This window comes from Passer montanus, unplaced genomic scaffold (genome assembly GCF_014805655.1).
Source record: "Passer montanus isolate IOZ18808 unplaced genomic scaffold, ASM1480565v1 scaffold181, whole genome shotgun sequence".
Classification (NCBI taxonomy): Eukaryota; Metazoa; Chordata; class Aves; order Passeriformes; family Passeridae; genus Passer; species Passer montanus.
In genome coordinates, this window is record NW_024365493.1 from 190,325 (window position 1) to 207,093 (window position 16,769).

At 56.8% G+C, this 16,769-nt stretch overlaps 1 protein-coding gene across 4 annotated transcripts in view; it reads left to right on the forward strand.

Moving 5' to 3' along the window:
• Positions 1-16,431, forward strand: part of LRFN5 (leucine rich repeat and fibronectin type III domain containing 5) — a 41,036-nt gene extending 24,605 nt beyond the window's left edge. For 3 of the 4 annotated variants that reach the window (XM_039705645.1, XM_039705647.1, XM_039705648.1), the window contains exons 2-3: positions 6,621-8,028; positions 9,008-10,843. In XM_039705645.1, coding sequence (XP_039561579.1) covers positions 6,641-8,028; positions 9,008-9,929 — 2,310 coding nt within the window. In that variant the 5' untranslated portion in view covers positions 6,621-6,640 and the 3' untranslated portion in view covers positions 9,930-10,843. Of the gene's footprint in view, positions 1-6,620; positions 8,029-9,007; positions 10,844-16,010 lie in introns of those variants that run through there. The other variant, XM_039705649.1, reaches the window with a different exon arrangement.
• The last annotated feature ends 338 nt before the right edge of the window (positions 16,432-16,769 follow it).

Consider the following 16,769-nt stretch of genomic DNA (forward strand, 5'->3'; position numbering starts at 1 on the left):
GTGTTGTGCTTGGCTCAGTGTTTGGTTCAGTGCTTGGCCCAATGCTTGGCTCAGGCCCTCTCCCCATCCACGGAGCAGCAGCAGGAGGTGCCCCCAGCCCGGGCCGTGGCATCCTCCGGTGTCTCCTCACGGCACAGCTATTAATACCTCACCGAGCTGCAGTCGTGCTCTGCTGCTTGACTCATCCCGTGGATCACTCTGGGCTCTCGTCTGTGCTGCCACAGCCTTGGTGAGCTGCCTGCAGTGCAGCCCCGCGCTGTGGGAGCGCCTGTGCTCTGCTCCCTCGGCCTTGGGTGTGGGCAGGAGCCCTCACGGGCGGCTGTGGGCCCGGGGCCGTGCCTGCAGCGGGTGAGCAGGAGGGCTGAGGGGCAGGAGGAGCAGGGGCAGGAGGAGTGCTGGAAGGGGCAGGAGGCACACTGGAAGGGGCAGCAGGCACACTGTCAGGGGCAGGAGGAGTGATGGAAGGGGGCAGGAGGCACACTGGAAGGGGCAGGAGGCACACTGGCAGGGGCAGGAGGCACATTGGGAGCATGCTGGAAGGGTGCACCCCAAGGGCCCCTTGTCTGCCACTGTCAGACAGCAGTGCTGGGAGTGCTGTGTGCTCAGAGCCGCTCACTGGCACACCTGTGGGGCATGGCCGGGAGCAGAATGAGAAGGGAGAGGAGTGAAATCCCTGGGAATGCCATGGCTGTGCTGCCCTGGCTGTGCTGGCCCCAGGTCTCTGTCCCAGGGCAGCTGCCAGCAGCCAGCAGCAAGCAGTGCTGGAGGCCAGGGCAGGCCCAGGGCCGTGTTGGGCACTGACTCCCTGAGTGCAGCATCCTGCCCCTGCCCGTGCCTCCTGGGGAGGCTCCAGCATCCCTGTGGACATGCAGGACAGGGGTGCTGTGTCAGCAGCAGGGAAGGGACGATGCCTACAATGTGCCCATGTCCCTGCTTCTGCTGGAAGCACTCCAGCTGTGACATGTGCACTGCTGCAGGAACCCCGTGGGGTTTTTACCTTTCCGAGCACTTGGCATTGTTAGTGCTGTCTGCTGCAGACAATGTGGAGCAATTCTAAAATAAAGTGCTTTTTAAAAAAGGATATTCTCTTTTTCCTCCCCGATTTCTGAACTTTATAGACATGTTTTTAAGCTGTGTATTGCAAGGGCAAGTGCTGAAGCTGTTTATTGTGTAGAAGACAGGGGAAACCCAGTAAAAATCCAGAAATTGAGCTTTTGAGGAAGGAACATATGTTATGTCAGGAGAGGCATTATCCCTATATCAGGTGGCAGCCCTGCCCCTGGCCTTCACTTTGGGCCCCTTGCTCCTGCTTCTGAGATTCCCAGAGCTCTGAGGGGTTCATGGCTGTTTGAAGCCCTTTAACTGGGACCAGGGTACAGATTTCCCAGTCTCATGGCTCCCCATGTGGATTCACCTGTCAGTCCTACAGCAAATGCCAAACGTGGTTGCGTTGTGGTCCTGGCTGGTGCTCCTGGATGGTGATCCTGGCCAGCTCAGCACTGGGGGGCTAGCACAGCCCCCAGAGCAAACCTCTGGGTCAGGTACTTTGATTCAAATGTTTTTTTTCTCAGGTACTTTGTTTCCAATTCATCAAAACCCTCTGACCTGTTTACAAACCGCTGACCTTTGTGAAACAGAATCTCCTTGTTCTCCAATTCACTGGTCCCAGCAGCTGGAACGCCGCAGATCCCAGAATCTCCTTTTGCACACCAAATTCTGGCTACGGGGTGCCTGTGGTGGCTGGTTCTGTGATTTCCCTTCCTCCATCCCCAGCAGATGAACATCATCAACTTCCAGACTATTTTTTCCTCCATCATGAAGCTGAATTTGCAAAGACTCTGAGAATCCTGGGTGGATTCCTTCCCAGCAATCCTGGATGGGTGGGAAGGGCAGCCAGTAGCTCTGTCACGGCCTCAGCAGTGACAGATGATGTCTGAGGCAGGCCCTGAGCTGGCAGCCGGCTCCAGCAGCTCCGTGTGCACGCTGGGCATCCCTGCCAGGCTGGCCATCCAAACAGGAACTGGATGTAGTGGAAGTTGTTTGCTAATTAATGGCTGTCTTATGGATTCTTCTGCTCCCACGTGTTGTTTGATCCACAATATGTAAATGACCCTTTGGAGCACTGGGCACACTGGCAGATGCTGCTCTTCATATCCCAAAAAGGAGGAGGCAAACCCCCAGCATGCAGTGTGTTGGGCGCAAGGAGCCATCACATTACGTGGCTTTTCAGTCCTGGGTTCCTTGGATCCATTCCAGGCAGGAATTTCAAATTCATTAGCCCTTCCCCTGACCTCTGTCTGCTGCTACAACAGGTGGGTAGTTATTCCCACGGGCTGCAGCTGACTGGGTGCCAGGCTGTGCCTGCTGCTGGCCCTGGCAGTGCTGGCAGGGACTCAGAACAGCTGTGCCCACCGGGCTGGGCTTACTCTGGCCATTCCCAGCACCTGTCACAGGGTTGGGGTGGGAGTCTGCCCTGAGGAGGTGCTGGCCAGAGGGTCTGGGTGTGCCCCAGGGTGCACCAGGGGCTGTTGGGGCTGTCACCCAGGAGCAGGTGGCTCCTCTGGAAGTGGGGAAATCCTCTAGTGGGTCTCACAGAGCCACATGTGGTGCTGGAGCTGGGGAGTGCCCCGACTGTCCCTACACCCTGCTCGTGTGTGGGCTGGGTCCCATGCCAGCCCAGGGCTCCTCCTCTGTGCAGGGATGGCTGTTCTGCAGCTGGCAGGGCTGGGGCCAGAGCGTGTCTGGCTGTGAGAGGGCATGCTCCATGGGGAGGGAGCTGGGCTGGGCTGCAATGGAGTCTGTGTTCCACAGATGGGCTGGGCTGGAATGGAGGTCTGTGTTCCAGAGATGGGCTGGAATGGAGGTGTGTGTTCCAGAGCTGGAATGGAGGTCTGTGTTCCAGAGATGGGCTGGAATGGAGGTGTGTGTTCCAGAACTGGAATGGTGGTCTGTGTTCCAGAGATGGGCTGGAATGGAGGTGTGTGTTCCAGAGCTGGGCTGGAATGGAGGTGTGTGTTCCAGAGCTGGAATGGAGGTGTGTGTTCCAGAGCAGGAATGGAGGTGTGTGTTCCAGAGCTGGAATGGAGGTGTGTGTTCCAGAGCTGGAATGGAGGTGTGTGTTCCAGAGCTGGAATGGAGTTCTGTGTTCCAGAGCTGGGCTGGAGGTGGTGTGAAGGCCAGAAGACCTGTGGGAAACAGCTGGCAGGGGAAGGACCATGGGAGTGTCACCCACTGTGTGGGGACATCCCACCTGAGAGTGGCCAGGGGAAGGTGGGCAGGGGTGACAGTGCTGGAGGGATCCCTGCCTCCATGAGCCCTGGCCCTGCCCAACCACTGTCAGGCCTGCTCCATACCTGAAAAATGGGGGCAGGAAAAGTCTTCCTCTGCTCAGAGACAGGAACAGTGGTCTGGGCACTCCAGTCCGTCCCCTCCAGCCGAGGGGGGAACAGTGGGGGGCTCCCAGCCCCCCAGTGTGCTGGGGCTCACAGGTTCCCACTCTGTGTGACCATAAGCCATGCAGCCCACAGCAACTCGAACTTAGGTTTTATAGACAGATGAATAACTCAAAGTGATCAAATGTAGCAACAGAATGGATGTAAAGAGCAGTATATGTGAGAGGCTTTTTTTGTGAATCACAAATGTCACATGAAGAGCTGACTACCCTTGTCCTATTGCAGGCACCGAGCAGTAAATGAGCAGTGCCCACCTTCCCAGGAAGCTGGCATTTGTTTTATATATGAATGCAGTTTCCTTTCTGTTTTGTTGTTCAAGCAAATAATGAGAGTAACATATTGCTTTCATTAGTCAAAAAGGTGTTTTCTGCAATGACTCTAAGCCGTGTCAGCGCTGCTATCTCTGCAAATTATCTGTGTGGGGGATGAGGTATGCTGGGAGAGGAGGGGACACATGTCCAGGCTGACTTTCAGCAGGTGTGGTTTTTGATGGCTGTCCTCCTAAGCCGCCAGCTCCTGCAGTTGGTGGTGCTGTGTAGAATGTCTCAGTGGTGGGGCACAGCCAGAAGGCTGCTGCACCGAGCACTCTGGGAGGAAATGCTCTGTGTTTTTTCAGCAAAGAGGTGAAATGTTTCCCTGCAGCAAGGGATGATGCCCAGGCTGGGAAGGATGGGCTGTCTTCATCCCTGCACAGCCTGGGGCACCAGCTTCCTCATGTAGACCCAGGCGTGGCTTTGCTGTTTCCATCAGCTGAGGCATCCAGATGCCAAATCCTCACTGGTCTTCATTGCAGTCAGGGCTGGTGGGTGCTCAGCACTCTGATCACCAGGACCTCTCTTTAAGCACCCCGTGCTCTGAGGGCACAGTCCCTCCTCCTAGTTCAGTGTCAGTGGCTGATGCATGTGGGGTGCACTTAGCTCCCTGCCTAGGTCACTGGGAGACACAGGAGAGGACTGTCCCTAAACCCAAGTCATGGGGCACAGTGCTGGCGACTGGCCTTGCCAGGGGGGCAGGTCTTGCCCCATTTACTGCAGCCCCTTGAGCTTGATGTTCACTGATGGTGTTGCATCCAGCTCTGGCCATATGCTGGGCATTCGACCTGAGACAATATCTAAAACTCTCCTAACATCCAAAAAAACCACCTCTGCTGGTAGGTAACTTTGTGGTGACCTTGTCGTTCCAGCTGTTGCTTAAGTCATTTCATCTTGTAATAGCATTTCCAAACTCATGAACTTGCTGATTTGGGCACAAACTTGTGTTAGTCCTGGGTAGCTGTAGCAATGGACTAGGCTGGATCCAGGCACGTGACTTTAATCAGAGCCATGAATCTAAACTGGCAGCCTTAAGTCAGCAAATTTAAATGAGCGTGGTGTTCCCAGCCAAGGCTGTCCAGGGACCCCAGTGGCTGTGCTGCAGGTGCCCTGAGCTGCTGAGCCCACTCCAGTCTAGTCCTTACCAGATGTACATTAAAGGAGCAAAGTCCCACCTGGAAAGGACAGGTGACATGGCCATGAAGTGCAGCTGCTGGTTTGGGAGGTGGCTGGTGGGTGACACCAGTGGGGTCTGGGGGCTGCAGCAGGCAGTTTCCTTCACTGCTTGGCATTGCCATTCTCCTCCAGGTCCTTGTCACCTGCAGGGCCACCCTGATTTGCAGTGCAGTCATGAAAGTGAGTCCACAGAGCATACCTGAATACTGCCATGGCACTTTGCTTTCTGCCACAAGTCATGGCAGCAGGAATGGCGCTGGTTATGCTGGTTGTGGGAGCAGCTCCCAGCACTGCCCACAGCAGCAGGCTGTGCTTTGGACTGCAGTAGCAGGCTTTTATTTTTCTAGTGGGAACTCAAAAGTTGGAGTAGTCCTGAATACTTAGCAGTCCCCAGAAGTATCAGGAGAAAGTACATTGATTCTGCTGAAAAGCAGGGTTTAGGGCTGGTATTTTCACTAATCATTTTTCTGCCTCTGTTTGCACGGCACCACAGATTTGGTTTGGTTTACGGATGGATTGGATGACAGGAGCAATAATTGTTGTTCTGACGTTAAATGTCTTTAAATATCAATGACGATTCAAGAGTTCTGTTCTGGCTAGCTGTGAAACTGTATTTTAGCTGAGCTTTGTTAATGCATCTCTGGGGTGGTAATGGGTCTGAGTAATCTGATCTGAACACGTATAATTGTGCCGGTCCCAAAGGGAGAGGAGTGCTTCAGTCTCAGTGTGGAGCCCCTCTGAGCACCACTGCTCACACTGGCACAGGTTCCCTCAGACACGTGGGTGCTTCTCCACGGACCGTGCTCCCACCTGTTCCAGGGAGGAGCACCCCAGCCCTCCCCCTGCCTGTGCCGGGAAGCCTTCGGCGCAGTCCCTGAGGGTGATCTCGCTGAGCTGCGTGGGCACTGCTGCTGGCGGCCCTGCTCCCACTTGCCACGAGGAGCGGGCCTGGCAGCGTAAGCGATAAAGCTGATTGAACCGCTGGGCTTTCCAGGGGGAGCCGGAAAGCTGTGATCAGCTAAAATTAGCCCAAGATCCATTTTTATTTAGATCTCTGTTGTGGGGGCTTTTCTTGGGTTTTTGTTTTGTTTTGTTTTGAATTTTTTTGTTTCATTTTGTTTTATTTGCATTTTTGGGGTTTGAATGACATAAATTTAGCTCCTTCTGAGTTTATTCTGAAAATAGCATTAAGAGCTTAAATGTTCAGTGGAGATGGCTGTAAACCCATTGAGCTGCTGTGATTTCAAGGCCACTGAGAGTTTCAGCTTAGCTAGTGAAGCACACATGAACCACTCTTCATTTTCTGTACCTGAACATTTGTCACTATGGCCAACAGCCTGGGAGGTCGTGGGCTCTGCTGGGATGTGGAGGTGTGCTGGGCAGCAGGATGGGCTCTAGCAGGAGGGCCCGAGGGACGGCTTCCCAATCACTTTGTCATTTGCATGCAGTGTGTATTCATGGAGCTGCAAACATCCCTGACTCTCAGCAGTACTCCTGGCAGGCACTCTTGTGTCAGGGTGGGGGGATGGAGAGGAGCCAGGTAACACAGGGAGGGTTACTCGCTGCTACCTGAACTTTGGTTCCATGTTCCATGGTTTAACCACAGACTATCTGTCTTGGCTTTTTTTATTATGTCCATCTTATCTCACAGAGACTAACCGTTGTTTGCTCTCCCTTGCAGGCTCTTGAATCTGTTCTACAATGGAAAAATTGCTTTTGTTTCTGCTGTTCATTGGCGTAGCGGTGCGAGCTCAGATCTGCCCCAAGCGCTGTGTCTGTCAGATCTTGTCTCCGAACCTCGCCACCCTCTGTGCCAAGAAAGGGCTCTTGTTTGTTCCTCCCAACATTGACAGGAGGACCGTGGAGCTGCGCCTGGCAGACAACTTTGTTACAAACATTAAAAGGAAAGACTTTGCCAACATGACCAGCCTGGTGGACCTGACGCTGTCCCGGAATACAATCAGTTTTATCACACCTCACGCGTTTGCCGACCTGCGCAATTTGCGGGCTCTGCATTTGAACAGCAACCGATTGACTAAGATCACTAATGACATGTTCAGTGGGCTCTCCAATCTCCACCACTTGATACTGAACAACAATCAACTGACTTTAATTTCTTCCACAGCTTTCGATGATGTTTTAGCTCTCGAGGAATTGGATTTGTCTTACAACAATCTGGAAACCATCCCCTGGGATGCCGTGGAGAAAATGGTCAGTTTGCACACTCTCAGTCTTGACCACAACATGATTGACCATATTCCTAAGGGGACCTTCTCCCACCTCCACAAGATGACCAGGCTGGACGTCACATCCAACAAACTGCAGAAGCTACCGCCTGATCCGCTCTTCCAGCGCGCTCAGGTGCTGGCAACCTCAGGAATTATCAGCCCCTCAACATTTGCGCTGAGCTTTGGTGGGAACCCTTTGCATTGCAACTGCGAGCTTTTGTGGCTGAGGCGCCTTTCCAGGGAGGATGACCTGGAGACCTGTGCCTCTCCTACCCTGCTGTCTGGCCGGTACTTCTGGTCGATCCCTGAGGAGGAGTTCCTGTGCGAGCCCCCGCTCATCACCCGGCACACCCACGAGCTGCGGGTGCTGGAGGGGCAGCGGGCAGCCCTGCGCTGCAAGGCCCGGGGCGACCCCGAGCCAGCAATCCATTGGATTTCACCCGAGGGCAAACTGATTTCCAACGCGACCAGGTCCACGGTGTACGACAACGGGACGCTCGACATCCTTATCACCACGGTGAAGGACACGGGCTCCTTCACCTGCATTGCTTCCAACCCAGCGGGGGAGGCCACGCAGACGGTGGACCTGCACATCATCAAACTCCCCCACTTGCTGAACAGCACAAACCACATCCACGAGCCTGACCCAGGCTCCTCGGATATCTCCACATCCACCAAGTCGGGCTCCAATGCGAGCAGTAGCAACGGGGATACTAAAGTCAGCCAGGATAAGAAGGTGGTCGTCGCGGAAGCGACGTCCTCCACGGCTCTGCTGAAATTCAATTTTCAGAGGAATATACCTGGGATACGTATGTTTCAAATCCAGTACAATGGTACTTACGATGACTCCCTTGTTTACAGGTAAGGCAGCCCCAGCCTGCCCGTGTGGGGCCGTGCTGGGTGCTTGGTGCTGGCGTGTGGCCCTGGCCTGGGCAGCCCCTCTGCTGGAGTTCCTGTACCGTGCCAGCTGAGCAGAGCCCAACCCCGGCAGCTCATGGTGGGAGCCTCAGGAAGGACTCGTGCCATTTCTACTCACAAATGGGAAAATTACTTATAACAGTGTTATTTTTAGATAATCCAAGTGGGCCTCTAATCCTCTGAACTGATCTGAGAAGGTTGTGAAGGTAGATGGATTAAATGGTTCCTAATGTGCTCAGCTTTGTGAAAGCACAGGGAGGACAATGTCTGTGACCATGTTCCTCACAGCACTTTCTGGTGATGCCCATGCTGGGGAAGTACAGGGGGCCTCTGTGCTGCCAGATGTGGCTGTTGTACCCTTCAGCACTGGCTTTGCTTGGTCATTTCTTCTGTGAATTTCTTTATCCATTACTAGCACAAGGGGTGCTAGCTTTAAAGTGAAAGAGGGTAGATGCAGATCAGGTAACTGAAAAAAATTCTTCCCTGTGAGGACAGTGAGACCCTGGCACAGGTTCCTCAGAGAAGTTGTGGCTGCCCCATCCATGGAAGTGTCCAAGGCCAATCTGGAGAGGGCCTGGAACAACCTTGTCTGTTGGAAGGTGTCCCTGCCCATGTCAGGAGGGTGACCAACCTTTAACTGTTGCTTCCAACCCAGGCCATTCTGTGATCCTGTGGTTCCACATTTTTGGTGTGGTGGTTCTAATGGGAGGCTCTGCCATGCTGAGCTGTGCCAGGGGCCTTGGCAGTGACTGCTGCTACATGGAAGGACAGGGAGGAGCTGCTGGGGGATGGAGATCAGCCCCACGGGGACAGTGGACAGACAAGCCGTGGTGGTGGCCAGCATGGCCTGGGCTGCCCCACAGGGTGGGAAGGTGCCGGTGTGTCCGCCAGGTTCATTCACACTGGTTTCCTTCTCTCCCAGAATGATACCTCCCACGAGCAAAACCTTTCTGGTCAACAACCTGGCTGCGGGGACGATGTACGACCTGTGCGTGCTGGCCATCTACGATGACGGGATCACCTCGCTGACGGCCACCAGAGTTGTGGGCTGCACACAGTTCACCACCGAGCAGGATTATGTGCGCTGCCACTTCATGCAGTCCCAGTTCCTGGGTGGGACCATGATTATCATCATTGGTGGGATCATTGTGGCGTCCGTGCTCGTGTTCATCATCATCCTCATGATCCGCTACAAGGTGTGTAACAACAACGGGCAGCAGAAGGCCACCAAAGTCAGCAACGTGTACTCGCAGACGAACGGGGCTCAGATCCAGGGCTGCAGCGGGGTGCTGTCGCAGTCCCTGTCCAAGCAGGCTCTCGGGCACGAGGAGGGCATCCAGTGCTGCAAGGCTGCCAGCGATGGTGTGACACAGTCACCGGACGCCGGCTCCAGCCAGGACTCAGCCACCACTACCTCCGCTTTGCCTCCCGCCTGGACTTCCAGCACTTCCCTGTCGCAGAAGCAGAAGCGAAAGTCGGGGCCAAAGCCCGGCAGCGAGCCGCAGGGCGAGGCTGGCGGCAGCACCGAGCCCCAGAACTCGAACAGGAATAACTCCACGGCCCTGCAGCTAGCCAGCCGCCCCCCCGAGGCGGCCCCCACGTACAAAAGAGCACAATCAAAGCCAAGTAAGTTCCTCACGCTGCCGGCCGACGCGTCCCGAGCCAAGCGCCGGCGGTCGCTGGGCGGCGAGCTGCTGGAGCCCCGCGGCGCCGGCGCCGGCGGCCTGCGCTCCAAACGGAGCCTGTCCATGAACGGGATGCTAGTCCAGGCAGACTGCGCCGGGGCCGATAGCGGAAAAGCAACTTTCTCCAGTTCTGAGTGGATATTGGAAAGCACTGTGTGACCTGCTTTTTTTTTTTCTTTTTTCTTTTTTTTTTTTTTTAATTTTTATTTTAACTAAAACCACCAAACATTGTGTGAAACTCCCTTTCCCAGGGAATTGGATTTGGATGTCCACTGCTGTCTCGCTGATTAATGGCTTGTTCATGCGGGGTTCTGTATAAGCCACCCAGTGCACACGGGGGTTTATTTAGTTTTCGTTTGGTTTTATTTAATATCAAAACCGAAGGCAACATTCAGAGATGATTAAAAAAAAAAAAAAAAAGGAAAAAAAGATTAAGGGGCGAAAAAAAGCACGAAACAGCACCAGTGCCTTCCCTGCTCTAGGACTGGCTTCCTGGTTCTGCAGTAGCAGAAAACAAAAGAGAGAGTTTTCACAGAAAAAGCCTTTTATAAAGGAAATGCAATTTCCTCCAAGCTAACAAATAACCACTTCTGGATCAATCAGTAAAATGATATTTTTTAAACCGGTCAGACTGTACATTTCTTTTCCGTGACAATGGTGTTGCCTTTGTTTTTAGGCAGATGCTGTACAGGAGCAACAACGCTGTGTTGTTATGTTGTGTAAAATAAAATATTCACTCGGTACGCCAGCCAGCCTCGCGGTGACTGCCCTGCCGGAGCCGGGCCGGGCCTTGGTGCTGCAGAGCTCCCACGGTGGGGCAGGGAGGAGCACGAGGAGCACCAGGCTGTGGGGCCGTTCCCTAGTGCCGGCTCTGGCTGGCCGGGGCTGCTGGAGCAGTGGGGTCCCACAGTGGCTCCCCCTGAGAGGTGCCTGACCCCGTCCCAGAGCACCCAGATCCCGCCGTGCAGGCAGAGCCCTGACCTGCAGCCCTGGGGAGGGAGCGGGGCTGGCACCTCGGGGTGCTGGGCACAGCTGAGCAGAGCCCTGAGCGGGGCCAGCAGGCGGCCAGGTGGGCAGGCAGGAGGGCAGGAGGGCAGGCAGGTAGGCAGGAAGGTGGGTGGGCAGGTGGGCAGGCAGGAGGGCAAGCGGGTGGGCAGGCAGGTGGGCAGGAAGGTGGGCAGGCAGGAGGGCAGGCAGATGGGCAGGAAGCTGGGCAGGCAGGTAGGCAGGAAGGTGGGTGGGCAGGTGGGCAGGCAGGAGGGCAAGCGGGTGGGAAGGCAGGTGGGCAGGCAGGAGGGCAGGTGGGCAGGAAGGTGGGTGGGCAGGAGGGCAGGCAGGTGGGAAGCTGGGCAGGCAGGGCTGCAGCTGGCAGGGTCACAGCCATTCAGCACGTCGGCTGGTCAGGTGATGATGGCCATCTCCCGCTGTCCTAGACTCCTGGGCCATATTTCCTCAGAACTTTATGGTTTGGTCCAGTTCTTTTCAGTCCCTGGGTGCACTGAGGGCCTGGAAATGATGGTCTCACCTTTAAGCTGCTCCTAATTGCTGTGCCTGTGGGATAGAGTGATTTTGGGCCACTCTGTAGGCACAGAACCCCACAGCAGCAGGGGACAGCAGGCGCAAATTTCGTTGTGTGAATGGCAGCTGCTCTGCTCACTGTAAAGAGAAGCCTGCAGTTAATATTAATTAAACTCATATGGTCATCATATTCCAATTAGAGACAGCTTAACTCTGAATATTTGAGCATTGTGCATTCTCAGATGCCAAATAACAGGTTCAAGATGGGCTTTGTGGCCATAAAAGTGAGAGATTAGTTAAATTGCATACCCTGTATGCTTGTTCTTGGGGGCACAGTAACTTGGGCAGGTGCCTGAGGCCAGCCTGGCTCCACCCAGGGCAGTTGTGGGGGAACATCTCACAGTGGGGAACAGTCCCTGGCACCCCATCTCTGTCCCCGGACTCTGCAGTGAGGGGCTGGTGCTGTTGGCCAGTGTGGGTTGCTCTGAGTGATTTTATTGCCTGTCACAGAAGAACAAAGTCAACGAGGTGGTGTAAAGGACCTAAAAGGAAGAGGCTGCTTCTTTTTTAGAAACGCTTTTTGCTTCCCTCAGGAAATGCAGAGACCAAATAGGAAACAAAGTCTCAAAATGAGAAAACCTGCTTCCTGCCGGAAAAGTTAAAAAAAATTACAATAAATTCCTCCTTGGATTGCTCTGGGAACCCATGAGCACTGCAGGAACAGAAGGGAGCTGTTAAATAACAAGCTGTGGGGACAGGGCTGGTCTGTGCAGGGTCTGGCAGTCTAATGAGAAGGTCTGAGCCCCAGTGGGGGACTGTGCTGGCAGAGGCACCTTCCCCCCACCCTGGGGTACAGGGAGAGTGTCAGAGGTTTGCTGTGGAGTGGTTTGGTTTAATCATGCATTTTAAACACATCAAATGACAATGCTTTTATATGTTGTCTAAAACTGGACCTAAATCTGTGTGGTGTTTTGTGAAAGTGCTAAAATACTAATGGTGTCTTGTGGTTTAAGGGAGTTTATTTTTATATTTGTAACTTTTCACTCAAAGGAATAATTTTCTAAGCACTGCAGCTGATGTTCTGTCCATGGTGCCTCTGTGTCAAGCAGTGTTCAGGGACCAGATGGCCCTGTGTTTGGTTTATTCTCTGCTGATAGTGCGGGAAGGGGGATCTGGGCAGCCAGGGGTTCCTCTCGTGCCAGCTTCTCTCCCTGGCTGACAGGATCATTCATCCCTTGGGAATGCCCTGGGCATGGAATCATCTGTGCCCACTGGAATAACTGTGCAGTGGGACATTGGTTTTATCCAGGCTTGATTCAAAGGGTGAGAAGCCTCTGTGTCTGTTTGTCGGTTCTGGGCAGGAGCTGGCTGTTGTGCCATGTCTGTGTGTCTGTGTGTCTGTACAGGGTGGGAGCTGGCTGTTGTGCCGTGTCTGTGTGTCTGGGCAGGAGCTGGCTGTTGTGCTGTGTCTGTGTGTCTGTGTGTCTGTGTGTCTGTGTGTCTGTGCTGGGCAGGAGCTGGCTGTTGTGCTGTGTCTGTGTGTCTGGCTGGGCAGGAGCTGGCTGTTGTTCTGTCTGTGTCTCTGCTGCCTTCCTGCCGTGTCCAGGCGTGTCCTTGCCCTGGGTGCGTGCTGCTGCTCCTCTCTGCTGCCAGCGTGGCTCTGTTCCTGCAGCGTGTCCCCGTGCCAGCCCTGCCCTGTGCCCGCTGGCTCTGTGGCCATGCAGAGGGATCTGCAGAGCACAGCGTGTGTGCTGTGCAGGGGAGGGGACACAGCTCGGGGCACCCTGCACGGCCGGGACATGCTGCCTGCCTGAGAGCTGCTGGCATGAGGTGCTCTCAGCCCTGCTGCTGGAGCCTGGGTGCCAGCAGCGTGGGGGCTCCTGCCTGCCAGGGACCACGGGCCCTGCTGGGCATTGCTCTGGGAGCATCCCAGACTGGAGGAGTGGCACAGAACCCTGGTGGGTGCACAGGCCTGGGCAGAGTGTGTGCCCTCTGTATGCCACGGCCAGAGCGTGCCCGAAGCCATGGTGGGCACCCAGCTGAGAGGGGGCACGCTGCTTCCTTGGGAATGGCTTCAAACCAGGAGTAATGCCCACAGCTGCCACCAGGATCACTTCTCTGCCCATCAGCCAAGGGGGAGCAGAGCCTCAGCGACACTGCAGCTTTGGGGGCACTGGAGCCTGAGCAGTGCCACTTGCAGCATGGCCACACCTGTCAGCACTGTGGTCACTTGGGAACATCCACCTCCCTGCTCCAGGTGCTGCTGCCCAAAAGCTGCACTGGCAGCAGCCACGGAGTTGCACGGTGTCTTCTCCTGGCAGTAATGTTAATGTTGGTCAGAGCTCTGGTTTGAAAGCAGCAAACTGGCCAGTCTGTGGGTCCTGCTTACAAATAACATGGTTCTCCTGTTTCTCCTTTGCAAATGAGTCCCTGTATGCCTGGCTGTATGTTGGGTGCTGAGCTGGGGCAAAGCCTGTGCTGCCAGACCACACCGTGCTGGATTGTCAGCCACCAAGGCTGTCACCCACCGTGACCCCTCAGCACAGCTGGGGCTCCCCGCAGGCCAAGCACCAATCCTTGGCCACTGTTCTGTGGTGCTGCAGCCCCTGTGAGTGTGGAATTGTCCCTGGGGACATCAGGCACTGCAGAGGGGTCTGGCTGTGCCAGCCCAGCTGCTCAGCGGCAGCTTGTCCACCCTTCAGTGCCAGGTGTGGGGTGGCAGCGGGCATGGAGTGCCAGGAAAAGCAGCTCTGTGGGCAGGAGCAGCTGTGTCCTGTCCCTGGGCAGTGGCGGTCCCCTGGGCAGTGGCTGTGCTCTGGCCCTGGGCAGTGGCTGGGCTCTGGGCAGTGGCTGGGCTCTGGGCAGTGGCTGGGCTCTGGGCAGTGGCTGGGCTCTGGGCAGTGGCTGGGCTCTGGGCAGTGGCTGGGCTCTGGGCAGTGGCTGGGCTCTGGGCAGTGGCTGGGCTCTGGGCAGTGGCTGGGCTCTGGGCAGTGGCTGGGCTCTGGGCAGTGGCTGGGCTCTGGGCAGTGGCTGGGCTCTGGGCAGTGGCTGGGCTCTGGGCAGTGGCTGGGCTCTGGGCAGTGGCTGGGCTCTGGGCAGTGGCTGGGCTCTGGGCAGTGGCTGGGCTCTGGGCAGTGGCTGGGCTCTGGGCAGTGGCTGGGCTCTGGGCAGTGGCTGGGCTCTGGGCAGTGGCTGGGCTCTGGGCAGTGGCTGGGCTCTGGGCAGTGGCTGGGCTCTGGGCAGTGGCTGGGCTCTGGGCAGTGGCTGGGCTCTGGGCAGTGGCTGGGCTCTGGGCAGTGGCTGGGCTCTGGGCAGTGGCTGGGCTCTGGGCAGTGGCTGGGCTCTGGGCAGTGGCTGGGCTCTGGGCAGTGGCTGGGCTCTGGGCAGTGGCTGGGCTCTGGGCAGTGGCTGGGCTCTGGGCAGTGGCTGGGCTCTGGGCAGTGGCTGGGCTCTGGGCAGTGGCTGGGCTCTGGGCAGTGGCTGGGCTCTGGGCAGTGGCTGGGCTCTGGGCAGTGGCTGGGCTCTGGGCAGTGGCTGGGCTCTGGGCAGTGGCTGGGCTCTGGGCAGTGGCTGGGCTCTGGGCAGTGGCTGGGCTCTGGGCAGTGGCTGGGCTCTGGGCAGTGGCTGGGCTCTGGGCAGTGGCTGGGCTCTGGGCAGTGGCTGGGCTCTGGGCAGTGGCTGGGCTCTGGGCAGTGGCTGGGCTCTGGGCAGTGGCTGGGCTCTGGGCAGTGGCTGGGCTCTGGGCAGTGGCTGGGCTCTGGGCAGTGGCTGGGCTCTGGGCAGTGGCTGGGCTCTGGGCAGTGGCTGGGCTCTGGGCAGTGGCTGGGCTCTGGGCAGTGGCTGGGCTCTGGGCAGTGGCTGGGCTCTGGGCAGTGGCTGGGCTCTGGGCAGTGGCTGGGCTCTGGGCAGTGGCTGGGCTCTGGGCAGTGGCTGTGCTCTGGGCAGTGGCTGGGCCCTGGGCAGTGGCTCTGTCCCTGGGCAGTGGCTGTGCCCTGGGCAGTGGCTGTGCTCTGGGCAGTGGCTGTGCTCTGGCTGTCACAGAGGCACAGACCCCACGGAACAGGCCTGTGCCAGGCGTGGAGCAGCAGCAGTGCCCAGCCCAGCACCCACAGCCCCAGCAGTGACACCAGCCCAGCAAAAGGTGCATGCACTGGGTTTGCTGGCTGTGCACTTCAGTGCCGTAGGTGTGCACAGTAGTGCTGTGCCTGCACTCCCTGATGGTGACAAGACTTGTGGCGGAGGTCTGGGTGGGGACATTGGGTACTGTTAGTCCTGATTCTTGTTAGCCCAGTCGCACCAGTCTCCTGCCAGCCCAGTCTCCTGCCAGCCCAGTCTCCTGTTATCCCAGTCTCCTGTTATCCTTGTTTCTTGTTAGCCCAGTCTCCTGCCAGCCCAGTCTCCTGCCAGCCCTGTCTCCTGTTAGCTGCCATGCTTTGCTGCCCCAGTCCCTGCAGGCACACAGCACCAAGACAGTGTGTGCCAGGGCCAAGGGCAGGGTCTGCTGCTGCTTCCTGCCCGGGCTGGCTCTGTGACAGTTCTGGGACCCTTGGTGCAGTGCCCAGCTGCCCAGTGCAGCAGTTCTGGGACTGTCAGTGGGTGCTGTGCCCAGGCTGGCCCCACGGCAGCTCCTGCTGTGGTCCCACACCAGCGTGGCCTTGCCCATGGGAAGGGCTGATGCTGCTCCTCGTCCCCTCACTGTCTCTGTTCTGTCTCTTTGTGCAGAAGCCGGGGCCTCTCCGCAGGACACCAGCCCTTCTGCACTCCCCGAAAAGGCTGCCACCGATGCTGTTACTCGGCAGAAAACAATCCGGTTCCACCTCTCCGAGGACTGACGTTTGGCTCCGCACTCTCCCTCCGAAACCTTTACTTGAAGCTGCGGCCGAGGCCGCGGGGCCGTCAGGGTCGGCCGCCTCGATAAACTGTCTTCCCCCTCACAGGTCTCCCACCTCCCATCTGCCACCTCAACTCTGAAATACCTGTTTTTTCTGGTGTCCAAGTTTTTTATAGATAAAAATTATGACGGAAAGTCTGGTGGCAACAGCTGCAGTCCCAGTCATGTTCCATGTCACCAGTGGTGAGGTCACGAGCTGTAAACACGGTAGCTTCAATCACCTGAACAAATAAATGTTTTACTACAACGGCATGGGCATGTTGGTTGATCCACGGGGTTGTGCCTGGCAGGTTGGTTGATCCAGAGAGACTCCATGGTGTCTGGGGTCTGTGCCCACAGGGAGCCCATGGTGCCCAGGGTCTGTGCCCACACAGGAACCCCATAGTGCCCGGCTCCAGGTGCCCAGCTGAGCTGTGTGGGGTCGGGCTGGGCCCTGCAGAGTGATGTGGGTGATTCCTGTGTCTCTGGGCAGTGAGCTGTGCTGGCTGCAGCCCCAGCTCCCATCCCTTGGTGCTGCTGGCCCGGTGTGACCAGCTGGGTCAGGCAGCTGTGCCACCAGGGAGCTGCCTGGCTTTGCCCCTTGGTGCCAG